Consider the following 27,353-nt stretch of genomic DNA (forward strand, 5'->3'; position numbering starts at 1 on the left):
GAAATGTTTCACTGGACGACACATCTGGAAGGAGAACAGAGGAAGAACCAGGCTGCTGTGGTGGTCGGACACCAGATGATCTACTGCTTTGGAGGAGACAGAAACCTGACCACCAGGATGGAAGTACATGTCTTCAACACAGTGTCTTTATGCTGGAGGAAGTTGACCCCCGTGACACCTGGAGGAGGAAAACCTGACTCTGAGGTTCCCTCCCTTTGTGAATGCCACAGAGCTGTGCTGATAGAATATATTGTTTACATCTGGGGAGGGTATCCTTACTGCAATGTGCTTCATGCCTTTGATGTTGACACCAACATGTGGTTCAAACCCAGGGTTTCTGGGACTCTTCCAGAGGGGAGGAGGAACCACTCAGCCTGTGTTTTGGGGAAAGTCATGTTTATTTATGGAGGATCGACCCAGACTGGACTCACTAATAAAGTCTACACATTGGACACCACCACTATGGTCTGGTCTTTAATGAACACCAGGGGAACTCCACCTCCTGCTTCGTACCGTCACTCTGCCACCATCATCGGGATAAAAATGTTTGTATTTGGGGGCTATGGGCAGGGTTTGTACTACAACACCATCAGAGTGTTTGACACAGAGACCAACTGCTGGATGAACACACCTTCTACACAGCTTCTTCCAGAAGCACGCAGGGATCATTCAGCCTTTACCTACAATGGAGAGCTGTACATATTTGGTGGCTATAAATGCCACCAGTACGTAAATGATGTGTGGAAATTCAATCCAGAGACCTTCTGTTGGAAAAAGGTTGACCCTAAGGGGAAAAGACCGTCGCCGACATCTAAGCAGTGCTGTTGCATGATGGGAGATCGTATCATCCTCTTTGGAGGAGTCAACACACCTGATGACCTGTATGTCTTAGACTTGAGTCCTAGCCTGAAGACGTTATGTAAGCTAGCAGTTATTCAGTACGGTCTGGGGCAGTCTGGACTCCCACACAACATCAGGTGGGAACTGGCAGCCATGAATACCAACGTCGACTGAAACAATAACAGTACTCGTATGGTATTGTGACGCCCCACAAGCCCTAAAAACTAAGCTCCAAACAGCCCAAAACCCCAAACTAATTAGGGTCCTACTTACACAAGATACCCATGTAACTGACAACATACTTTATAAAGGTTAAGGATGTCCATAATTACAACACCAGAGGCAGCGCCACAGATCACGTTCAACCCAGAGTCAACTCAAAGGATCAAATTCGTTCTTCTGCTATACAACCAAAATGTGGAACGCCCTACCAAAGGCCTTAAAGGAGTGTGGTTCCCTAGCATCCTTTAAAATCGCCCTGAAAAACCACTTACAGGCGGCAGCCTTTCACAACTGGCAATAACAAACCTAGCCCAGCCTCCCCTGACCCTTCTTTGTATATATACATATATTTTGCACTGTTTATTATATTTGTATTTACTTTTTTTTTTACTATATCTACTGCATAGTAGTAGTATCCGTCTGTCATTCATTCATGTTATATGAGATACTTCAATGGTTTCCTGTGGAAATAAGCCAAGTGCTTTCCTAGGATCTCCTTTTAGTTGACCTTGTACCAGTGAACTGTACCGTCATGAAACTGTACCTTTTTCTATTGAAAACTGACAATAAAATCTTCAATCAATCAATCAATCAATCAATCAATCCTCAGTGTGTGTCTGTCTGTCTGTCTGTCTGTGTGTCTGTGTGTGTGTGTGTGTGTGTGTGTGTGTACCTGCGGGGGGGTCCCCAGTGGCTGAAGGCGGGGGTCTCTTCTCCTTCACCGTCCTCTCTCTCTGGGAGATCACTGGACACACACACGCACACGCACACACACACACACACACACACACACACACACACACACACACACACACACACACACACACACACACTATTAACACATGTGTAGTCCATGGGCCATACGAGTTGTCGGTATCAAAAAGGTGGCAAAGGTTATCATGCATTTTATAAAAACTCTATATCTGTAGATTATATTTTGATATGATAACCCTTTCTTAGACACAGCTAAATTGGTGTTATCAGCCTCTAGATTTGTTGTCCCATTAACTTTACATTACAGGGGAAAAAAAGCAAAAAATGAATCTGCTTTAATTAGCATATGAGCCTGCGGGGACAACGGACTGACCTCATGCTTCCTTCAAGCATGGGTAGTCCAAGTTGTTTCTTTTCACCTGACAGGGGGGATTTCCCCGGGATGGACGTAGCGCGTGGAAGGAACACGTTATTCCAACCAGTTCCTTTCCCCTCCATCAAGCGCCCCGGCTGGCCAGGGGGAGGCATTATAGAGACCAGGATTACTGCATGTTTTTGTGAGGGTATCAACCCTAGGAGACACGGGGAGAACATGCAAACTCCACACAGAAAGGCCCTATCGCCAACCCCACCTAGGGTGTGGGCGCTGATGACGTGGAGGGAGAAACACGCCCCCAGCACACACAGCGTCCCCCGGCGGGAATCGAACCCAGGACCTTCTAGCTGTGAGGCGAAGCGCTAACCACTGCGCCACCGTGCCCCCAGAAAGGGTATCATTTCTATGGAAGACTATATTGATTTAAATAAAAACATGTTGGTCGATGTTGGGGGTTATCGAGGGCCACACGCACCCCGGTGCTCCGAGACCAATTTTGGTGGACTACCTTTTACCACTAAAAACTAAAAAGTACTAAACTAAACTTTAATAGTACTTTACTAAACTAAAGGCCCATTTCCCACTGGGCCAGAAAACAGATAAAACAATCTCTTTCTCCATAGCTGCTCCCTTTTCTTACCATCCACTTGAATGCTGAAAGAGATTTTTTTTTATCTGGAGAAAGAGATTTTTGCATGGGTTATCTGGCCCAGTGGGAACGGGCAGAGGCGCTGGAACTCCCAAATCCCAAGGGGAGCTGAGCTTGGAGGAGTTTGTGTGTGCAGCCTTTGGCCGTGCGCGGAAAATTCAAGTTTTTTTATCCGGTTTTGGGTTATTTTTATTACGGTTTCGGGTGTTTATTCCCCGCACAACGGTGTAACAAGGAGCTGTATAGTTACTAGTTATTTTAGTACAGGGTGCAACACACAGCACGCACGCACACACACACAGTCACTCACGCACACACTACAACATCAGGTATTATTTTTCAGTTTTCTACTGTTTTTTATTCCCCATATACAACGGTGTTAGTTTGCAACAATGAGCCTACAGACAGTTTCTAGTTCTCAAATAAATAGACTTTGGTGTGCCATCAAAGTGGGATTTATTTTAAAGCAAATTTTAAATTCGACTTCCCTTCTGACCGGAGGTGGCAAGGTGACCATTTGATTAGGTGAGACCATGTGATAATCAAACAACCTTTTTCAACATATTTTATTCCCCAAAGTCAAATACATTATTGTTTTAATATAGCTCTGTGTGTGTGTATATATATAGGCCTATGAAAAAAGCAGCTCCCTCAGCACCCCACTTCCAGCACCCCTGGGAACGGGCCTCAAAACTACGCTACGATGACTTAAAGGAGTAGTTCACCCCCAAAATGACTTTTTTTTCCTATTGATTAGTCATGCCATGGAGAGTAGAGTTCAATAATATGTTTTGGTTTTTGTCACATTCCTAAGACAAAGATTTGAAATTTACCCCCATTGATTCCGGATGGGGACCCGTCCGGAACGAAGGGGGGGTAAATTTATTGTTATCACATTTTAGTCTTAGGAATGCGACAAAAAACTAAAAATATTATTGAACTCTACTCTCCATGGCATGACTAACTATAGAAAAAAAAGTCATTTTGGGGGTGAACTACTCCTTTAACGAAGACTAAATAAATTGACAATTCCATCAATGAATAAAAATAATAGACTATGACATTAGGGAGGGACTAGTGGAGATGTTATCACTTTTTTTCTAACATTTGAAACATGTGAAATGAAACTAGAAGAAGTGCTCTTCCGAGCACAGGTCTCCACCAGGCCACGCGTACTGGTGGTGCTATAATAGGCCAATGTAAAAAGGGTGGCATGTGTTCTTCACCAATCATGGCGCCACTATGAGGCTGATTTGAACATTTTGTGGTGTAATTTCTTCCTTGGTCTTTTGCGAATGTGCGTGCACGATTTCATTACAATTGCACGCTATGTTGATAATTTGAGGCATTTTGTTTGAAACGGATCAATCCTGCAAAGTTTGGAGGCCAATCTTAGCCAATCAGGATGGAATATTTAATATGGGACAGATCCGTCTTGATCATATGACTGTAGAGATACTGTGTACTGATTTGTGTTAATTTTGGGTAAAATCTGAAGAAGTAATATCCACAAATGTGTCTTACATAAGTTGGCCTCCTGGTGGCGCTATAAAAGGCTGATGTGAAAATTACAAGGAAAGGTTTTTTTCCTTGGCCTCTAGGGAGTGTGCTTACAAAGTTTGAAACTGATCGGTGGAGTTATAGGCAAAACCACAAATTGGCCTGTTATAGCGCCACCATGAGGCTGATTTAAAAAAATGTGAAGTGGCATTTTTTTCTCGGCCTAGTGGGAACCTGTGTGCACGATTTCATGTTAATTGCACTCTGCGTTTGTGATACAAATTTGAAAGCCAATCAGGATGGAATATGGACAATCAGACAGATCCATGTCGATCACATGACTGTAGAGATACTGTCTACCAGGGACGTGCTGGGCCCCTGATTCAGCCCGGGAAAAAGAGTTGGAGAGGCCCTCATTGGGCGCTACTCAAAGATTTGCCATTTCAGATCATGACAAGTGACAAGCCAGTGGGCCAATTACACAAGTTATATTTCGTTGTTGTCGGGTGGAAACCTTGTATGTCTAAAACCGTTTGTTTTGTATTTATCATTTTAAAAATGATTTAAACTAGAACTAGTGAAAACACAACGTGTGCTTGTAGATCTGCTGTTTTCACTACTTTTGTGCGACGGCCGACATTTTATTTTATATTTTTTTCCTAATGGCCGGCCTGAACCGGCCGGAAATGAACCGGCCGTTCGGGAGTTGTCCCGCTTTTCCCAATGGCCAGCACGTCCCTGCTGTCTACCGATTTGTGTGATTTTTGGACACATTTTTTTGGACAAAATCTGTAGGAGTACTGGCAAAAAGGTAGTTTTGCACAAATTGGCCTCATGGTGGCGCTAGAACATGCCCATGTGATAAAATGTGAGGCAGAGGTTCTGAATTGGCATCCAGGGAGTGTGTGTGCTCAGTTTGGCAGCGACCGGGCCAACGGCGCCGGAGATTAGCTGGTAACAAACTGGACAGATGGACGGACGGACGGACGGACGGACGGACGGACGGAGGCGAAAACAGTCTCTCCACGTGCCTTCGGCTGGTGGAGACAATAAAGTATGATGCAACTTATGCAAATTAGAGTCAAGTCGTTGAGGTGGTTATTGATGCTCACCTGTGGCCTCCTCTGATTGGTGGAGCCTGGCCCCGCCTCTTCCTCCTCTCCGTGTCCACCAATCGCACGGTCCTAAAAGAGAGGAAAGTTTAACCCATTTAGAACGAGCACACATTACTGTGTATCATTATTTTATGCTTTAACTATTGAAAAATAGCAGATATACAAGCTCACAGCGCGGCACCGAGCTTGTAGATCTGCTACTTTTGAAAAATCGTGAAAATTAGAATTTTGACCAGATTCTATAAGTGTCTTTTGAATCCTTCTAAGGTTTTTTGAAAAACCCTATGTTTCTATGTCAGCAATCTGGCCAGCCATCGTCAAAGAAAAGGTACTTTTCACATAACTGGAGCTCAGTTAGTCTGTTCTTGAGAGACTACTATGTCAGTGGTTCTCAAACCTTTTCATGTCAAGGACCCCCAAAATGAAATGTATTTGGCCACTGACCCCCATCTCAAAATATCTAGTTCCAGGGACCCCCCAGAAGCAAAATTTGAGTTACAAACGTTCGCTTTGAAAATACATATATTTTTATAAGATTTGCACACATTTTCACGACTTTTTCCAAAAAATAGCAGATCTACAAGCTCGCAGCGCGGCACTACAAGCTCACAATGTGGCGCGAAGAGCTTGTAGATTGGTTGTTTTCAGTACGTGTTTTTTTTTTTTTTTTTTTCTAATTCATGGAATTTCTTAGGTCAACTTACTTGTTGCAATGTTTTATTTCTGTATTCATGAAAATCTTAGCTTTTGGGGGAACGTTATTTGAAAATGTTTTTGAAATAATAATTTGAAACAGAAATGTAGGAAACCAAAAAGTAAAGGGACCCATACTGATCTGTCCGCGGCCCACATGTGGAACCCGCCCCAGTGTTTGAGAACAGTGTTGACAGCACATTTTGATCTAGTTTTAGTCTTTTGAATAAAATGTCTTTTAGTTTTAGTCATAATTTAGTCACCTGAACAGTTTTAGTTTTAGTCTAATTTTAGTTGACAAAATGTCATAAGGTGTTTGGCAGGCCTTGATGGCATCGTAATGACCGATTTTACACTTAGTTGCGTGCTGAACATAGCCGATCTACAAGCTCACAACGTGTCGCAGCGTTGTGAGCTATTTAAAAAAAGCCCCTTTTCGACTGCAGCTTTAGCACCACACCACACAACACCACACCACATAAAAAATATCTACATTTTCCATTACAAAAAAGTACCCCTATCGGTAAGAAACAAATTGACCCTTTTAACTGTGATTATAATACAATATAAATTTGTATTACAACTATCCTAAATTATAATACACTATAAAGTATTAATGTATTACTATGATAATTATAATACACTATAATAAATTATAATAGTGGTTATAACACAATAGAATCTATTATCATGTATTACAACTATATCCTGGTTGTCTAACTGAAAAGTCAGTGAGTGATCAGTCGTTATGCAGTGTTTGGCCCTGTTTGGCCTAGCTCAGACCTACTCTAGATTCAGATTGGATACTTTTTAGTACCACTTTCACACCACTCTACCCAGGTCCTTGTGGTGTGGTGTGGTGTGGTGTGGTGTGGTGTTGGGCCAGTGGCAATCTGAGTTCCCAAAGGTTCTTTTTTTAGGCCAGTGGAAAAGGGGCTTTTGAGAAGCAGTGACGGTACATTCCTACCAGCTCTCTACTTCCACTGGACCTGCTGCGTGCTGTTCCACGTTGGGCCACTGGAGGGAGCCAGAGCACTGCTGCTCAACAACCACAGATATAAAAAGCTAGATACCTCCTCCGCCGCTGCAGTTCATTAGCACGACTGGTCAAACACCTCTGGCGGAAGTGCATAACTGTGGAACTGCGGAAGGCACTCTGCCCCCTCCAATGGGAAAGAGGGAGTCCTGCCAGTCCTGCATCTGATTGGACTACCGAGCTTCCCATTCTGTGACGCACAAGGAAGCGTCCTTCAGAATTCCCAAGAGCCCCGCCTCAGAATTCTGGAGGCTTGCGTAGAGTTATTGGGAGGCTTGCCAGGAGTCTTGGACCAGCACCCCCCAGCCGGAAGAGGCGTCTACCTTTCTATGTCTGTGCTCAACAACCCTCACTAGGAGGGGAACAGGTTCTCAGTGTGCGGTCCGGGGACCCCCAGGGGTCCTGTTGGGGGCGTTCCAGGGGGTCCCTGGTATTAATTAATGTCACCCTAGTGTCCTGGCCATGTTGTATTTAAAAGGTGGTCCTTGCAAATAAAACATTTGAGAACCACTAGTACCAGTTGGACTCCTAATAATATGCCATAGTGTCATAGTAAATCATTTGAGAACCACTAGTACCAGTTGGACTCCTAATAATGTGCCATAGTGTCATAGTAAAACATTTGAGAACCACTAGTACCAGTTGGACTCCTAATAATGTGCCATAGTGTCATAGTAAAACATTTGAGAACCACTAGTACCAGTTGGACTCCTAATAATGTGTCATAGTGTCATAGTAAATCATTTGAGAACCACTAGTACCAGTTGGACTCCTAATAATGTGCCATAGTGTCATAGTAAAACATTTGAGAACCACTAGTACCAGTTGGACTCCTAATAATGTGCCATAGTGTCATAGTAAATCATTTGAGAACCACTAGTACCAGTTGGACTCCTAATAATGTGCCATAGTGTCATAGTAAAACATTTGAGAACCACTAGTACCAGTTGGACTCCTAATAATGTGCCATAGTGTCATAGTAAAACATTTGAGAACCACTAGTACCAGTTGGACTCCTAATGATGTGCCATAGTGTCATAGTAAATCATTTGAGAACCACTAGTACCAGTTGGACTCCTAATAATGTGCCATAGTGTCATAGTAAATCATTTGAGAACCACTAGTACCAGTTGGACTCCTAATAATGTGTCATAGTGTCATAGTAAATCATTTGAGAACCACTAGTACCAGTTGCACTCCTAATAATGTGTCATAGTGTCATAGTAAATCATTTGAGAACCACTAGTACCAGTTGGACTCCTAATAATGTGTCATAGTGTCATAGTAAATCATTTGAGAACCACTAGTACCAGTTGGACTCCTAATAATGTGTCATAGTGTCATAGTAAATCAGTGTCATGCATATTGTGGAGAAATCCTGGCGACGTTCGGTATTTGGGTTTTATGATCAGAAAAAGAACATTATAATGGCGTGGCCATTAACGGAAAAGTCAACAAGTCGACTTCATTACACCAGTCGACTCCCACCAGAGAAAGTCGAAAGTCGAAGTTGAAAAAAAAAGTCCTTTGTATTTTTTTCTATCAATATTTGTGCTCCATGTGTGCGTGTGTACAGCATTCAAACAGTAGGATTGCTTATTGTCAAGGACGGAATGATCCAATATTACAGTGCTACATTACATTTGGTATAACATGGTTCTGTTGTGAAAATAGCAGATCTACATGCTCACAGCGCCTCGCTTGAGCATGTAGATCTGCTATTTTCACAATTTCTGCCTCTAATATTTGACAATTTGGCCAATGTGTAGTTTGTCATTTTAGGGGTATTAAAAAGTCCTTAAATTGTCACTTTAGAAATGGTTTGTTTGTTTACTGCCCCCCCCCCCCTTTAGAAAATCTAAAGTTTGCTATGGACAAGGACAAGTCTTTGCCATGGACACATTAGTCCATGTACGTATTGTACATACGACAATACGTACGACGTATTGATGACGCCTGGCATCTGTGCAAGTCTTTGGCTATCTTGGGAAAAAAAAAATATATCTTTTAAAAGTTTTTTTTGGAAAATGTCAGTGGTTCTCAAACTTGTTTCATGTCAAGGACCCCCTAGATTAGAATTATATCTATTTGGCTGTGGACCCCCATCTCAAAATAGGTTGTTCCAGGGCAAATATTTGAGTTACAAAAACATTTTAGTCATAAAAAAAAAGATATGTGTATATCCAAAGACTTGCACACATTACAAGCTCACAGCGTGATACTCGGTGACACACTGTGAGCTTGTAGATCAGCTTGTAAATCTGATCTAATGGTTAAGGAGGTAGGAGAGGAGACAAGGAGGTAGGAGGTAGGAGAGGAGACAAGGAGCTAGGAGGTAGGAAAGGATACTCACTCAGAGTCGGTGTCGGTCAGAGTGAGTTCTGAATCTGCTTCACTGTCTCTGCAATCTGCTGTCAATAAAGATACACACACACACACACACACACACACACACACACACACACACACACACACACACACACACACACACACACAAGTCGACTAAGTTGAAAGTCGAAGTTTAAAAAAACAAAAACGTTCTATTGTGAAAATAGCAGATTGCCTCTATATATTTGACAATTTGGCCGATGTTTAATTTGTCATTTTAGAGGTATTAAAAAGTGTCAATAGTGTGAAAGTGTGTGTGCGTGCGTGCGTGTGTTTGTGTGTGCGTGTGCACTGTGCATTAGTAGGGCGGCGTGGCTATAAAATCGTTCAATTTTGCGATAAAAGCACCAAACTTGGTAGATATGTTGATTGATATATTAGAAACAAATCTGGATATCGGGCCATCAAAACTTTTGATTTTTCAAAATGGCCACTAGCGGTTTGTTAAACCTTCCTAAATCACCCTCTAGAAGCGACAGTTTTAGTGATAGGAAGCTAAAATGTTGCATGCTGTGTGTGCATGTGCATGTCAGTTGGTTAAAAGGGGGTGTGGCAATGGGAGTGGCCTATCATAAAAAGGTGCATAACTTTGATATAGATGCACAGATTTGCACAAAATGTTGTGGAAAGGTTGGTCACGACCCAAATAACATCTGAATAACTGTTCACACCATCTTCTAAAAAAGGGGTTTGTCATTAGGACCAGTGTAATATCAGTGTAGTACCAGTACAAAACCAGAAGCTCCCTCCCATCAGGTTGTTCTTCTTCACCTCCTCAATTCAACTCCTCAGGGCCAAGATCTGGGATAATGTGGTTCTCTCCTCTCGAAAGGCATTTTGTTTTTCCTCGGGTGAGGGTCGATGGCATGCCGAATCCGGTTTAGTATCATCCGGTTGTAGACCTTTGCTGCAATACAGGTCAGGCTGAAGCCTTGGTAGTTGCCTAGCAGGGCAAGGTTACAGAACTGTAGGATGATGTGGTCAAGACATCAGTTCTTTACGACCTCTGGGGGTATACCGTCCGGCACAGCACTCTTACCCTCTCTGAGTGTTTTTCACCATGGCAAACTCAATGACCGTGAAGGGATCATCCTTGATGTTGAGGTCCTGGAGGAATGATGGTATATCTTCCTCCTCTCCATCTGATGTTGTGCCCAGCAGCCCTCGGAAGTGGTTGAACCAGGTCGCTACCCTCTCCTCACTGGTGTGTCCCTCTACCTGTCCCTCCTTGGTCCTCTTCCTTGGTCCTCGTCCTCGTCCAGGCTTCTCCATACTGCCTCTCACCATGCGCTGCCTGGACTCTCTGCACCCTCTCCATCAGTTCCTCCCCCGGCCTTGATGTTATCATAGGTACTGAAGAGAAGCTGTTTGGCCTTGTTCAGTAGCCCACGTCTCTCCACAGTAGGCTCACATGCAAAGCCAAGCCATGCTTCCTCCACCCTGCCCCGTGCCACTACGACCTCTGGGTGTTTGGACTGCAGGGAGCTTCTGGTTTTAAACTGGTACTAACACTGGTATTACACTGGTCCTAATGACAAACCCCTTTTTTGGAAGATGGTGTGAACAGTTACTCAGCTGTTATTTGGGTCGTGACCAACCTTTCTACAACATTTTGTGCAAATCTGTGCATCTATATCAAAGTTATGCACCTTTTTATGATAGGTCACTCCCATTGCCACACCCCCTTTTAACCAATTGACATGAACATACACACACAGCATGCAACATTTCAGCTTCCTATAACTAAAACTGTCGCTTCTAGAGGGTGATTTAGGAAGGTTTAACAAACCGCTAGTGGCCATTTTGAAAAATCAAAATTTTTGATGGCCCGATATCCAGATTTGTTTCTAATATATCAATCAACATATCTACCAAGTTTTGCGCTTTTATCGCAAAATTGAACGATTTGTCATGTTTCAAGAGCTACGCCGCTCCACTACATGTATCTCACCTGCAGTCAGAGGTGTGGTTGTGGGTTCGACTCCCTCGCCCTGCAGGAGGATAAAGAACAGGATGGTCAGTCTGTTGCTCAAGGGCAGCTGGTCTCTGTGGGAACTTGAACCTGTGACGTAGCCTGGTTCAGACCCTGAATCGCTAGCCACACCCCTTTAAAATGTTGTTTCTGGTTCAGACCCTGAATCGCTAGCCACACCCCTTTAAAATGTTGTTTCTGCCATTCAGGGAGTCTGGTGCAGTGTTGCCAGATGTACGACAATTATCTTATTTGTACGATAATTTGACCCTCTGTACGATGTACGATCAATAATTCCAAAAATGCCCAAATGTACGATAATTTCGGCATATCACCAAAAAGAGCGTAAATTCACTATTTTCCCTGGCTGCTGATCTGGGATCTGGTTTGGCTTCTCAAAATAAGCCAGTAAATCAGTCAATCTGACCCTAGATCTGTACTTGGAGGCATTAAAAACACCGGTTGCATCTTTCCAGACCAGTTTCAGGCTTTTATTTGTGTAAGCTCCAGGAAGTTGCCTGCCTCCACGCAGCATATCTGATGCGTTTTTGACACACAGGAGTCTCAGACAAGGTTGTTTCTTACACTAAAGACGCATTTTTTGGTGAAATTAAGTTTTTACGCGAGTGATTTCTCTTTTTTGGCTGTGTACGATAGTTTCATGTCAAATACGATAATTCTGAGCCTCCGGTACGATAATTCAACATTTCCCATCTGGCAACACTGGTCTGGTGTTGCTCTTATTGAAGAGGCTTTCCTCGTTTGGAAATCCGTCCGGCAGATCAGCGTCGCTTCAACTCGATGGCGTCGGGGCTTGTGAGCAGCGTGGGTGGGGTTTTCCAAGTAACCCAGCCGCCGCACCTTACACGGTATTATGCGATGGTATCGATCTCACTATGAAACATCAGTAGCAGACATGTTATGTTGTGTTTGATTACTAGTTCGTATAGCGCTCCTATTCTGCAGGCTTCTTTGGTTAGCAAGTAGCACTAGCAAGCAACAGGCTAGCCACTAGCCAGCCACATAACAACACTACGTCATCTGCTTTGCTACTGTTGTAATTGGTCAGGCGGTGAACCAATCGCAGAAGACTGCCTCTTTGGCAACGCCCATCCCAGAAATTGCCTTGGATGAAAGTAAGTTCAGACTGAATTACACTCGGGTGACAAAAAAATCACTTCCACTCTGACTGCATTTATCGGTCAAATTGACAGGTAAATTCTCTCCCTTTTGGCCCAAGAGAACAACACCTCCTCCCCTGCTGCCAGTGGGGGTTCTATTGTCTTCCAAATGTGAATTAGCATTTCAATTGACCTCTCAAATGGGGAGCGCAAAAGGTGTGAAATTCTCTCCTTGCTTCTGGGAGGGGGAGGAATGGGTGAGACCTGTTCTTTATGACCGATAACTAACAGTCAGAGTGGTATAATGGTATATTATTTCATACTTAGGAAACGTTTCAGAAAGGGGAAAAAAACTAGAACATAATTATGTCTTGAGTATTTAGAGTCATGGAAGGGGACATTTCTGAGACCTTCACAGGGAGAATTATTGCACTTTGCGATCAGCAGTTCAACAAAACACTCACAATACATGCAGTTGAGGTTATGATCACATCTGCTACAGGCAGCTATCAAACAATCAACTTAAAGGGGCACTCCACCACTTTTCAACCTATGTTCATATAATTGGTCCTCACTCAAAAATAGCTTTTTTTTTTTTTTTTTCCCTCAGAGGAGGGCTGTGGGCAGGTCAGAAACCCATCGTCTTGTGTCATCATTGATTGCCAATCCAGCTTATAGAAACTGCAGGCTTTCTATCCCTGAAAAGTTTCAATTTTAAAGTGGAAGCCATTGTTCTCGCGATAATAAAAATCTAAATATTTTTTTCAAAAATATTGATTAACATTTTTTTGGGGGGGGAAATTATGATGTCACAAGACGATGGATTCTGAACTTCCCACAGCTCTCCTAAGAGACTTGGACTGAGTAGGAAAAAATTGTGATATTTTATCATGAACATTAGTGAGGACCTATTATATGAAGACAGGTTGAAAACTACTCCTTTAAAACTCAGTCGGTGCCATATTTAAAGTGGGATGACCTCTTATATTGCCGGTTCGCCAACAAAGGGTTAAAAAAATAGTGTGCACGCTGGTGCACACATTCGTGCACAGATCATGCACTATGCATGTGCATGCTTTTCACAGCTTTCAAACAAAAAAATCCGCTTGGAAATCCGTTCAGGCATTCAGGAGAAAGGAGCCCTTATGTTTTCTTCAAATGTAAACAAACATGGCTGCCATGTTTGAAAGATGGGGTTGGTATGGGGGTTAAACATGCAATTTCGCGATCGCGATCATGCCTAGTACACTGTTGGAGGTCCAATTTTTTTTTTTTTTTTTACTTTAAAAAAAAAAAATTAAAAAAAAAAAAGAATTAAAAAAAAGACGTTCAGAAGACGACTGGCAGGGAGGTCCATAGTGAAAAAGACGTTTTTATTAACTCATCTGGTGCCGATCCCGAACTAGTTCGGCTTTATTTCAATCCAATACAATCTTTTTTTTATTAATTCACTTACCCCGAGCTGCTTGTAGAGTCGTGGGTGGTCCTGGCTCGCTAGCCGCTAGCCAGCTAGCCGTTCTACTCTGTCCGACGATATATTCCATTAAAAATGGTTTAAAATACATTTTTGAGCTCCCCAATGTTCACCCGATGTTCGGCGCCGCTTCCGATGAGTACACGAGTGTGCCGATCCCGAAGTAGTTCGGCTTTATTTAATTAAATGAATAAAATGATAAGAGGCCTTCTGAAGCCTGGCTTGATTTTTGTAGCTACTAGCCGAAAGCTAACAACGTCCCGGCCGGCCGTAATTTGCGAACGCAATCGCCAATCTCCGCCTAATCCAATGAAAGGCCGCATCTTTAAAGGCTTATATCTCTTTTTTGTGTTTTAGGAAAGCGGCGCGAGGTTTATTTACGGCGAAATCGCCCAAAAATGATCTTTTAGATGACAAAATGGGAATAGCCATTCTGTTAGCATCTTCATCCGGGACATTTCCATGCTGTGCATCAACGTGAGCACGTCAGGTCCTGGAAGCTGAAGTCCTGGAAGCTAAAGCGCTCGCCTATGAGAGATGCGCTGGCATTCTTTGGCCCCTAGAGGGCGCTGGCACGCAAAGAGTTAATAAAAACGTCTTTTTTGGCAGGGTATGAGTTACGATCATATCTTCAACAGATTATCAAACAATCAACTTAAAGTAAAGTAAAAAATATGGCTATTCTGGGGAAGCGAATAAACGTACATAAACATGTTACACGTTCAACAAGGTGGACATAATTAACACATGGAGTTAAAGAGGCGGTGCCATAGTTTTGTACTTGTTCTGGTTTTCATGTGTCTAGGAGGTTGACAGTACTTCATTAGACCCCCTGGTGTGGTTGTTATGAGAAATTATGTATTCTCTTTGTATTTGTTTTTTTCCCTGGAGGCTGTCACCCTGTGGGTCAAAAGTGCCGGTCCAAGAACACAGATAAAACTAGAAAAGAAAATTTCCAAGAAATTTTAAGTGTGCCTGCAGCTCGCTAAGTCTGTGCAACCTTGTGTAGCGGTTGGTGTTAGCATTAGCGTTACATTTTTTAACATTAGCATTTTTTGCATAAGCTTTAACATTATGGTTCTTCATATGACACCACCCACAGCCATTTCGACTAATTAGTGGCGTTTTGGCGCATTTTTGGCCGTTATCACGGGTCGCACTTTAACGACAGTTTTTTTGAGAAAAAATTGTTTTGTGAGAAAAAAATTGTTTTGTGAGAAAAAAAAAGTTTTTTGAGAAAAAAAAATTTTGAGGAAAAAAAAATTTTTGAGAAAAAAAAATTTTGAGAAAAAAAATTGAGAAAAAAAATTGAGAAAAAAAAATTGAGAAAAAAAAATTTGAGAAAAAAAAATTTTTGAGAAAAAAAAAATTTGAGAAAAAAAAATTTTTTGAGATAAAAAATGTTGAGAAAAAAAAATTGAGAAAAAAAAATTTTTTTGAGAAAAAAACATTTTTGAGAAAAAAAATTTGAGAAAAAAAAAAATTGAGAAAAAAAAAGAATTATGATACCAGCCGCGAGTCCCCCATTCTAAGTCAATGGGGTTTTTGGGCGTAGTTTTTTGCGAATTACATCGCAATCTCATCGCGGATCGGAAAGAAAAAAAAAATTGAGAAAAAAAAAATTTGAGAAAAAAAAAATTTGAGAAAAAAAAAAATTTTGAGAAAAAAAAATTTTGAGAAAAAAAAATTTTGAGAAAAAAAATTTGAGGAAAAAAAATTTGAGAAAAAAAAAATTGAGAAAAAAAAAAGAATTATGATACCAGCCGCGAGTCTGTACGACAAACGGTTCATGAGTTATAGAGGCACTTCCTGTTTGGCGAAGGACACTTCCTGTTACAGAGGGGGCGGGGCTTAATCAATTACAGCTCATCCCTATTGGCCGGAAAAAGACCAAAGTTGTGTGTGCATTTTAAAGTTTAAATCACGTTGCTAGGCAAAAGTATGGCAGAGTTATGTGGCGCCAAAGTTTCTGGGTTTTTTTCGGAGTCCCCCATTCTAAGTCAATGGGGTTTTTGGGCGTCGTTTTTTGCGAATTACATCGCAATCGTATCGCGGATCGGAAAGAAAAGTAATAGCACACCATTCCCGGCCGAGCCGCACATTTTGATGTATATATTGCGGGGGTGGCGTAAATCTTGCGTCAGTTATTACGTGCCGAAATTTCCCCCATTCTAAGTCAATGGGGTTTTTGGGCGTCGTTTTTTGCGAATTACGTCGCCATGGTAACGCGGATCGGAAAGAAAAGTAATAGCACCCCATTCCCGGCCGAGCCGCACGTTTTGATGTATATATTGCGGGGGTGGTGTAAATCGTGCGGCAGTTATTACGCGCCGAAATTTGCCAGAACATGACTGACTTAAGTATGGCGGATTACAATAAGTGTTTTGCTATTGCATAGCAGGCACACTTAATAATAATAATAACTAGAAAAGAAAATTTCTAAGAAATGTTAAGTGTGCCTGCAGCTCGCTAAGTCTGTGCAACCTTGTGTAGCGGTTGGTGTTAGCATTAGCGTTACATTTTTTAACATTACCATTTTTTGCATAAGCTTTAACATTATGGTTCTTCATATGACACCACCCACATGTCTGTACGACAAACGGTTCACGCGATAAAGGGTCACTTCCTGTTTGGTGAGGGGCACTTCCTGTTTGGCGAACTAGGCCCCAATTAAGGTTAAGGACTCGTAATCAAGTCATTTGACGCAACCCGCGCGTCTGTACGACAAACGGTTCACGAGATCAAGGGTCACTTCCTGTTTGGTGAGAGGCACTTCCTGTTTGGCGAAATAGGCCCCAATTAAGGTTAAGGACTCTTAAACTTGTCATTTGACGCAACCCGCGCATCTGTACGACAAACGGTTCACGAGATCAAGGGTCACTTCCTGTTTGGTGAGGGGCACTTCCTGTTTGGCGAAATAGGCCCCAATTAAGGTTAAGGACTCTTAATCAAGTCATTTGATGCCATCCACGCGTCTGTACGACAAACGGTTCACGAGGTAAAGGGTCACTTCCTGTTTGGTGAGGGGCACTTCCTGTTTGGCGAAATAGGCCCCAATTAAGGTTAAGGACTCTTAATCAAGTCATTTGATGCCATCCATGCGTCTGTACGACAAACGGTTCACGAGGTAAAGGGTCACTTCCTGTTTGGTGAGGGGCACTTCCTGTTTGGCGAAATAGGCCCCAATTAAGGTCAAGGACTCTTAATCAAGTCATATGACGCAATATGCGCGTCTGTACGACAAACGGTTCATGAGATGTGGAGGCACTTCCTGTTTGGCGAAGGGCACTTCCTGTTACAGAGGGGGCGGGGCTTAATCAATTACAGCTCATCCCTATTGGCCATCTAAGTACACACAGCAAGTTTCGAGACGGTACCATGCTGCAAACTGGAGATAAAGCTGTTTAAAGCTAAGCCAATAGGAAGATAGGGGCGTGGCTTAAGAGGGGCGGGGCTTAAGTAATAAGTCCCTATTGGCCGTTTAAGTCCAGACACCAAGTTTCAAGACGGTACCATGCTGTGAACTGGAGTAGTGGCTGTTTAAAAGCCAGCCAATAGGAATACAGAGGGGGCGGGGCTTAATTACAGCTCATCCCTATTGGCCGGAAAAAGACCAAAGTTGTGTGAGCATTTTAAAGTTTAAATCACGTTGCTAGGCAAAAGTATGGCAGAGTTATGTGGCGCCAAAGTTTCTGGGTTTTTTTCGGAGTCCCCCATTCTAAGTCAATGGGGTTTTTGGGCGTCGTTTTTTGCGAATTACATCGCAATCGTATCGCGGATCGGAAAGAAAAGTAATAGCACACCATTCCCGGCCGAGCCGCACATTTTGATGTATATATTGCGGGGGTGGCGTAAATCTTGCGTCAGTTATTACGTGCCGAAATTTCCCCCATTCTAAGTCAATGGGGTTTTTGGGCGTCGTTTTTTGCGAATTACGTCGCCATGGTAACGCGGATCGGAAAGAAAAGTAATAGCACCCCATTCCCGGCCGAGCCGCACGTTTTGATGTATATATTGCGGGGGTGGTGTAAATCGTGCGGCAGTTATTACGCGCCGAAATTTGCCAGAACATGACTGACTTAAGTATGGCGGATTACAATAAGTGTTTTGCTATTGCATAGCAGGCACACTTAATGACATCATAGAATCATATCAATAGTATCAACTCCTCTCCTAATTACCATTCACCCAAAACTGTGGGGTGTGGCTAACTTCAGCTGGGTCACCACCCACCATGAGAACCATGCATACCAATGAACTGGTGGGTGTGGCCACATAAAAACATACTTTTAACTCTTTCTGTACACTTTTTTGGAAAAAAATCTTCCTCCTAGTATAATCATAATACCTGATAATCATTTTTAGAGGGGGAAAAAATCATGGCACCACCTCTTTAACATCTTAGCGTGTCACTCACCTCCAAGCCTCCAGGGGGCGGTGTGGGGTAGGGGGGAGGGGAGGGGGAGGAGTCTACGGCCATCTCCCTGCTCATGAGGGGGGAGGAGGGAGGGGGGAGGAGCAGGGGGGAAGGGTAACGGGGAGGAGGCGGGGCCATGGGGTAACCAGGAAGGGGAGGGGCCAGGGGGGAGGGGTAACCAGGAGGCGGGGCCAGGGGGGAGGGGTAACCAGGAAGGGGAGGGGCCAGGGGGGAGGGGTAACCAGGAAGGGGAGGGGCCATGGGGGAGGAGTATCGAGGAGCAGCGTCCAGGATCAACTCTGGTTCGTCTTCATCATCTTCGTCTTCATCATGAGGAGGTCGGAGGTCATCTGGTAGGATGGAGCCGTCACCAAAACCCTGACGCAAACAAAAGACAGAAAACCATTAACACGATGACTGCCAGGCGCCACAAGGTGCCGCTAGAGTGCCAGCCATTCCTCCCTAAGGCTTCATAGTAACATCCGGTTAACCACCAAGAAGTGGCTTGTGTTTTTTCTGCAGACAGTGTTATGAACGTGAAGTGGAGGCCGAGAGCAAACAGTTAGCAATCGGTTGTTTTATTTTTTAGAAGACCGATCTGAAGCTATTCAGCAGCAAAAAAAAACTTTTCCGCTGCACTAGGAACACAGTTCAGAGAAAATTTGCTCTAAAGATGTGACTTTGTATTGGATTGGGCGGCGCGTTTTGACGACGTTACCCGATTACGGGCCGTGGAAAGAGAGCTTGGTAGGCGGCTTGGATCCAGGGCTAGACCGGGGCTTCGTTGAGGCCTCCGATTATTTAATTCATTTTATTAAAGGAACGGAAAATTTCGTTTTTTGTAAACCTTAATACGTCTTGCAAAAATAGAGTTTTTTGGGGGGCTCTAAACTTTATTCTAAACCATTTTCAATGGAATAAATCGTCGCAACATTTAGCATGGCTCGTTGGAAAGCGATGGACGAGCCAGGACCACCCACGTCGCTACTAGCAGCTCAGGGTAAGTAAAATAGCAAAAAAAAAAAATAGTATTGGAATGAAAAATGGAATCTGGAATATGGAATCTATGAACAGGTTGTGCTGTCAAACAATGAAACTATATTTGGGTCCCCATCTGGAATCAATGGGGGTCATTTTTTGGTAATCAAATGATTATCTTAGGAATGCTACAAAAAACTGAAAATATTATTGAACTCAAGTCTCCATGGTGTCAGTAATCAATAGAAAAGAAGTCATTTTTGGGGTGAACTTCTCCTTTAAAGGGATATTCCACTTTCAACAGGGAGCAGTGGTAGGGCCTCTCTCCACATACACACCCATTGCAACGTCAAACTTCATTTTAACCATGATAGATTCATTAAAAACACCCATTATTTTTTCCTGGAGACTCATTTTACCTTCCTAATACGTGAGCAGGTCGTGTTCTTTCGATAACTTTTTTCATTTATTTTTAATAATTATTTGGAAAAATGGAAAAATGAAATACAAAAAAATAATTATTAAAAATAAAAAAAATTAAAATTAAAAATGTTATCGAAAAAACACTGCCTGCTCACAGTTACAATGGGTGTGTGTAGGGAGAGGCCCTGGGCCTGGAGGGCCTGATAACATTTACATCAAATATCTAAATATTCAATCAAGCTAATTAAAAACTGTTCAGGGTGTTCATAAAAGCCTGATTAGATCATACAATTACCAAAAGTTTTTTTTGAAAGTGAAATGCCCCTTTAAGTCTTTAAATTTGTTTTAGGTCTTTAAAGGAATAGTTCACCCCCAAAATGACTTATTGATTACTCATGCCATGGAGACTTGAGTTCAATAATATTTTTTTTGTTTTTTGTCACATTCCTAAGACAAAAATTTGATTCGAGTAAATTCACCCCCATTGATTCCGGATGGGGACCTGTTTCGAAACGGGTCCCTATCCGGAACGAATGGGGGTAAATTTATTGTTATCACGCTATCAGTAGGTAGTATCGATACAATCGATTCTTTGCACTGCCGATTCGATACGATACAAATTTAAACGATACAATTCGGTTTTAGCTGTTTTCATTTCGATATACTTCTGTTTTTGAAGCGGCTCCTCCTGGCGTCTCCATGTGAAACAGGAGAAACCACGGACACCAAAACCTGCACGCAGCCACGCTACCGTGGTGTTAGTCTGGCGTAGCCAGACAACTATTACACAATCGATACCGCGAGTATCGGAAGTAGCCAGTGCTGCACTGAACTGTAGTCACATTGGAAGCATAACAGAAGCACACTAGCACAGACAGAGTCATTATAATGAACTATAGTCCCATTGGAAACATAACAGAAGCACACTAGCACAGACAGAGTCACTATAATGAACTGTACTCCCATTGGAAACATAACAGAAGCACACTAGCACAGACAGAGTCATTCTAATGAACTGTAGTCCCATTGGAAACATAACAGAAACACACTAGCACAGACAGTCATTATAATGAACTGTAGTCCCATTGGAAACATAACAGAAACACACTAGCTCAGACAGTCCTTATAATGAACTGTAGTCCTATTGGAAACATAACAGTAACACACTAGCACAGACAGTCCTTATAATGAACTGTAGTCCTATTGGAAACATAACAGAAACACACTAGCACAGACAAAGTCATTCGAGCGGCCTATTCTTGTTATGGGTGTATAGTTTAAGAAAACCTTTGAAAACATCATGGAGGTATAACACCAACAACACCAGAGAAAGACGAAATAACGCCCCCAGAAATATTAAAAGGAGAGCGTCGTCGACTGAACGCCAGTCCATCGTCTCTCCCAAACCAAACTTTTCGTCGTAGAGTTCCGACTTTCAGATGTGCAGATTTCCAGACTCTTAAGTCGAGGAAATGCTTTTCAGAAGTGGCGAGTGACGAACCGGACCTTTACGAGGAAAAGTTGGGTTTGGTAGACGGTATGAACAGGACACGACACGTCAGACTGCAGTGGTGAGTAACACTATCCTCAGAGAACCTATGTGCACGCACGCACACACGCACGCACGCACGCACACACACACACACACACACACACACACACACACACACACACACACACACACACACACACACGCACACGCGCACACACTTAAGAGGAGGTTGAGCTGAGAGAAGCACTTTGTACCGACCGACCCTCTACTGCACTGTACGACTCAGCACTTTACTGAGAGAGAGAGAGAGAGAGAGAGAGAGAGAGAGAGAGAGAGAGAGAGTGACAGAGAGAGAGAGAGAGAGAGAGAGAGAGAGAGAGAGAGAGAGGAGAGGGAGAGAGAAAGATGGAGAGAAAAGAACAGAGGAGAGATAGAGGGAGGGAAGAGGAGAAGAAAGGAGAGATGGAGAGAGAGACGTTTAGAGATGAGAGAGATGAAAGGAAAAGAAAAGAGAGAGAATTATAAGAATGGAGATACACACACACACACACACACACACACACACACACACACACACACACACACACACACACAGTTTACAGTAATAACCGTAGACATCATTAAATGTGTGTAAGTGAAATGTCTTTGGTTGAAATAAAGTGTTGAACAGCTTCTGTACTGTGATAGTAATCACTGCTATAGAGTGTCTGTTCACTGTGTGTGTGTGTGTGTGTGTGTGTGTGTGTGTGTGTGTGTGTGTGTGTGTGTGTGTGTGTGTGCGCGTGCGTGCACCTTGGGTACAGGCAGTGGTGTGTTGTTCAGACACACAGGCAGTGTGTGTGTCTCTGTCCCCTCCACCTGCAACACACACACACACACACACACACACCCACACACACACACACATAACAGTACAGAACAGTACAGATGCATTTTAAAGGAGTGGTTCAACAAAATGTTTTTTTTTCTTTCTATTGATTACTCACTCCATGGAGACTTGGGTTCAATACTATTTGTTTTGTATTTGTCGCATTCCAGACAATACTTTGATTATAGTCAATTTACCCCCATTGATTCCGGGTTAGGGTTAGAGTAGCCCTAACCCTGGAGACCTAAATGCATGTGGGTCTCTAATCAACAGGAGTACATTTTACCCTAACAGCTACATACAGGTCCTAACAGCTGCATAATGTAATGATAAAGGTCCTAACAGCTACATACAGGTCCTAACAGCTACATACAGGTCCTAACAGCTACATACAGGTCCTAACAGCTACATACAGGTCCTAACAGCTACATACAGGTCCTAACAGCTGCATAATGTAATGATAAAGGTCCTAACAGCTACATAAAGGTCCTAACAGCTACATATACATACAGGTCCTAACAGCTACATACCACCAGTGGCTTGCGGACCCCCAGCCGTACGGCCCCCTGTGGGGCAGCCTTCAGGACCTCCACAGCCTGGTCCAGGGTCATGCGGTCCAGCTGCACCTCGTTGACACACACCAGCTGGTCGCCGGGCAACAAGCCTCCGTGACGCTCCGCTGCCCCGCCCCCAACCAGGGAGCGAATCACCATCACACACCGGGAGGGGTCCAGGGGGTCCTGGAGAGAGAGAGAGAGAGAGGTTCTGATTGGTTAGTTTAGAAGAAAACAAATCGATATAAAAAAAGGAAAATTCATAATTTCTAGCAGTTTGCAGAAAGCTAAACAACAGACACTGAAGCAGGAAATAACATTTGCAACTGTAACCTGTAGTTTTATTAAGTGTGCCTGCCATGCAATGGCAAAACACTTATTGTAATCCGCCATACTTATTAAGTGTGCCTGCTATGCAATAGCAAAACACTTATTGTAATCCGCCATACTTAAGTCAGTAAGTAAGTAAGTAAGTAATGTTCTTGCAAATTTCGGCACGTAACCTGCTATGCAATAGCAAAACACTTATTGTAATCCGCCATACTTAAGTCAGTAAGTAAGTAAGTAAGTAATGTTCTTGCAAATTTCGGCACGTAATAACTGCCGCACGATTTACACCACCGCCGCAATATATACATCAAAACGTGCGGCTCGGCCGGGAATGGGGTGCTATTACTTTTCTTTCCGATCCGCGTTACCATTGCGACGTAATTCGCAAAAAACCACGCCAAAAAACCCCATTCACTTAGAATGGGGGAAATTTCGGCACGTAATAACTGCCGCACGATTTACGCCACCCCCGCAATATATACATCAAAATGTGCGGCTCGGCCGGGAATGGTGTGCTATTACTTTTCTTTCCGATCCGCAATACGATTGCGATGTAATTCGCAAAAAACGACGCCCAAAAACCCCATTGACTTAGAATGGGGGACTCCGAAAAAACCCCAGAAACTTTGGCGCCACAAAACTCAGCCATACTTTTGCCTAGCAACGTGATTTAAACTTTAAAATGCACACACAACTTTGGTCTTTTTCCGGCCAATAGGGATGAGCTGTAATTGATTAAGCCCCGCCCCCTCTGTAACAGGAGGTGTCCTTCGCCAAACAGGAAGTGCCTCTATAACTCATGAACCGTTTGTCGTACAGACTCGCGGCTGGTGTCATATTTTTTTTTTTCTCAAAACATTTTTTTTTCTCAATTTTTTTTCCCCAAATTTTTTTTTTCTCAATTTTTTTTTCTCAAAAAAATGTTTTCTCAAAAAAAAAAAATTCTCACATTTTTTTTCTCAAAATTTTTTTTTTCTCAAAAATTTTTTTTTCCTAAAATTTTTTTTTTCCCAATAAATTTTTTTTCTCAAAAATTTTTTTTTCTCAAAAAATTTTTTCTCAAAAAATTCTTTTCTCAAAATTTTTTTTTCCCAAATTTTTTTTTTCTCAAAAATTTTTTTTCTCAAAAAATTTTTTTTTTCCTCAAAAATCTTTTTTTCCTAATTTTTTTTTCTCAAATCTTTTTTTTTCTCAAAAATCTTTTTTTTTCTCAAAAATCTTTTTTTCTCATTAAAAAATGTAACGCTAACACCAACCGCTACACAAGGTTGCACAGACTTAGTGAGCTGCAGGCACACTTAAAATTTCTTGGAAATTTTCTTTTCTAGTATATATATATATGTTCCGACAAAATTTCGGCACGTAATAAGTGCCGCACGATTTACGCCACCGCCGCAATATATACATCAAAACGTGCGGCTCGGCCGGGAATGGGGTGCTATTACTTTTCTAAGAGAAAAGTTGTATCGTTTAATTGATATTAATTTATTAGTGAATTAATTTTACCCATTGACTTAATGGGAATCGCAAAAACTCACATTCAATATTTTTTTTCTCGCAAACCATAGGGGCTACAGTTTCAAAACTTGGAGAGGAGATTTATAATGATATCAAGGATTAAATAAAAAATAATTTCGTCAGTTGGCCTCATGGTGGTGCTATAACAGTCCACTTTACCTTTCGGCCTGTAACTCTTGAACCGTGGGTCGGAAAATTAAAATTCCGTTTTCCCTGGATTCCTTGGGTCATGACGCATCTCCTCATATAGGCCACGCCCATTTGCGTCAGGATAGATTTTCCGCCATTTTGAATTTTCTTCAAAACACACTTTTTGCTCCTTTTCCTACATATTTTCTCTAAATGTCACAAAAATCGATACACACGATCTATGGACTCATGCGATAAACATATTTAAACAATATTTTGATAGTCCATACCGTTCTTCCGTAACAGGGTTCCAAAGTTAGCGGGAGGAGCCCGTTTTGTAAGAAGTAGCCATAAATCACAAACGAAACATCCAGTCAACACCAAATTTTAACCACAAGTGGGGGGCGCTATACTGAACATATACCCAAAAGCATTTCCACTTCGACCCATAGGGGGCACCACAAACGCGCAAAACGTAACCGCTAATGCTAACAAATGCTAATGCTAACAAATGCTAATGCTAACACATGCTAATGCTAACAAATGCTAATGCTAACAAATATGCTAATGTTAACACATACAAGGTTGCACACACTTAGCGAGCTGCAGGCACACTTAAAATTTCTAAGAAATTTTCTTTTCTAGTTTATATTATTGCTATATATTGTAATAATGTATCGCTAATAATGTATTACACTATTTGTTGTGGTAAAAAAGTGCTTTTGATTTCACAAACACATCCATGCCTTGGTTGTCCCACACAAGCCACCACAGTCTCATAAATCAGGTTTTGGGGTGAGCTTTCTGCACAACCACCAATCAAAGTGACTTTACTGGCCAATCACAGTATGTCTTTTCCGGGACTTGGCAAAACACATAAAAGCATAACATCTGTTTAGCAGAGTGTGGAGGCTTGTGTGGGACAACGATGACATAGATGTGTTTGTAGTGACAACTAATAAGAATAAGAATAACTATTAAGAGATTGATCAATGAAATAAAACACACTTTTGACCACAACAAATATAGTGTAAAAGTGATAGTCTTATAGGCTCCACTCTATGCTATGAGAGCTGCTGGGTTATGCTGGGAAAACTGGACACCAGGCGCAAAAGAAATATACAAAAAATGATCCCTCCCCATTTAAACTGCCTGCTAGTAAGCAATGGGCATTTTGGACGTGTTGAATTAATGTTGTAGATCCTCCTGTCGCCTGTCGATCTTACTGTAGAGAATGATGTGCGCAGGAACGTGCACGCAGCGTTCCTCACACCAGACGCTCACGCACACACCGCGACGCATCTAATCGAATTACTTCAGGCATCTAATCGAATTACTTCAGAATCAGATACAGTATTTTAACACAATGTGAGCCAAGGTTTATAACATTTCTAGCTGTTGCTGGTGCCGCCGTTCACTTACGCTTTATTTTGAAGAGCCTCGGAAGTTTCGTGCGTGTGCATGTGAGTGTCCGCTGACGATTGAGGAAGGTAATCCATTTGTTTACAAACGCTCGCGAAACTAAAATCCAAACTGGGGCAACCATCGCGGTAAAGTGTCGCCGTGAAATCGGATCTCTGCTTCCCTGGCGTTCTTTGCACCTTATTCGGAGATAAAGCCCTTTTTATGTTTCAGCATAGAATGGGAGTCTATGCAGCCTAGACACTCCATTTTGTTTATGTGCGAGTCACGTTATGGCGTATGGACCAGGGTCTTTCACAGGGAACACAACATGCGCACAGCAGCACGCTGCACAGTTAACCCTTTGTCTCGTCTCTCAATGAGACAACTTAGTTTTGGCACAGCGACCTCCAGTGGCCGTATCTCGTTACTGAACGAGTTTGGCCCCATGGGTGTTGTTAAAGTGATCCCTGACTAATATATAATTGTCCTCTATAATTACAATGTAAAATTAAAAACACCTTAAATATTTTATTTCTTCTAGAAATAGCTAATCTTTCACTCAATAGGAGAAATGCCTGTCGCAAGTTGATGATGTCATAAATGTAATTTGTGATCTATCCCTATGGAATTTATGGAATGCATGTGCAAATAAAAACAAACGTAATACTTCCTATGGTTAATATGAGCATCAAATCAATATTTCAAATGTGTTTGTGGTTTATTTTGCACATGCATGCCATAAATTAGACCACACATAACATTTATGACATCATCAACTTGCGACAGGCATTTCCCCTATTGACTGAAAGATTAGCTATTTCTAGAAGAAATAAAATATTTGAGATGTTTTTAATTTTACATTGTAGTTATAGAGGACAATTATAATGTATTAAGGCATATTTGTCGTATTAGCCAGGGATCACTTTAAGCCCTTTAATTGCTCAAATCGCGGCCGAAGTGGATGTTTCAGTGACACTTGAGTTGACGCAGTTTTCCACTTTGTGACGGCTGGTGATTTGACGGCGTGAGAAATACGATGTGTGGCGTGAGAGCGTGAGAAGAGGGTTGTTTGCTCATTGCGTGAGGGTTGGCAGCTCTGGTTGATATAATCTTTTTTGGAGGGATAGTCAGAGAATTTCA

General features: G+C 42.3%; 1 protein-coding gene across 1 annotated transcript in view; it reads right to left on the reverse strand.

The window, feature by feature from the left end:
• Nucleotides 1-27,353, reverse strand: part of patj (PATJ crumbs cell polarity complex component) — a gene marked incomplete at its 3' end in the record, with an annotated part of 204,503 nt that overhangs the window by 102,146 nt on the left and 75,004 nt on the right. The window contains exons 19-25 of the mRNA XM_080749893.1: nt 22,809-23,018; nt 22,203-22,268; nt 18,518-18,895; nt 11,485-11,524; nt 9,499-9,556; nt 5,414-5,485; nt 1,736-1,807 (exon numbers count right to left, since the gene is read on the reverse strand). Of these exons, the coding sequence (XP_080606019.1) occupies nt 1,736-1,807; nt 5,414-5,485; nt 9,499-9,556; nt 11,485-11,524; nt 18,518-18,895; nt 22,203-22,268; nt 22,809-23,018 (896 nt within the window). The remainder of the gene's footprint in view (nt 1-1,735; nt 1,808-5,413; nt 5,486-9,498; nt 9,557-11,484; nt 11,525-18,517; nt 18,896-22,202; nt 22,269-22,808; nt 23,019-27,353) is intronic.

Source organism: Nannobrachium achirus, assembly GCF_963921795.1.
Source record: "Nannobrachium achirus genome assembly, chromosome: 1".
In the NCBI taxonomy this organism is placed as follows: Eukaryota; Metazoa; Chordata; class Actinopteri; order Myctophiformes; family Myctophidae; genus Nannobrachium; species Nannobrachium achirus.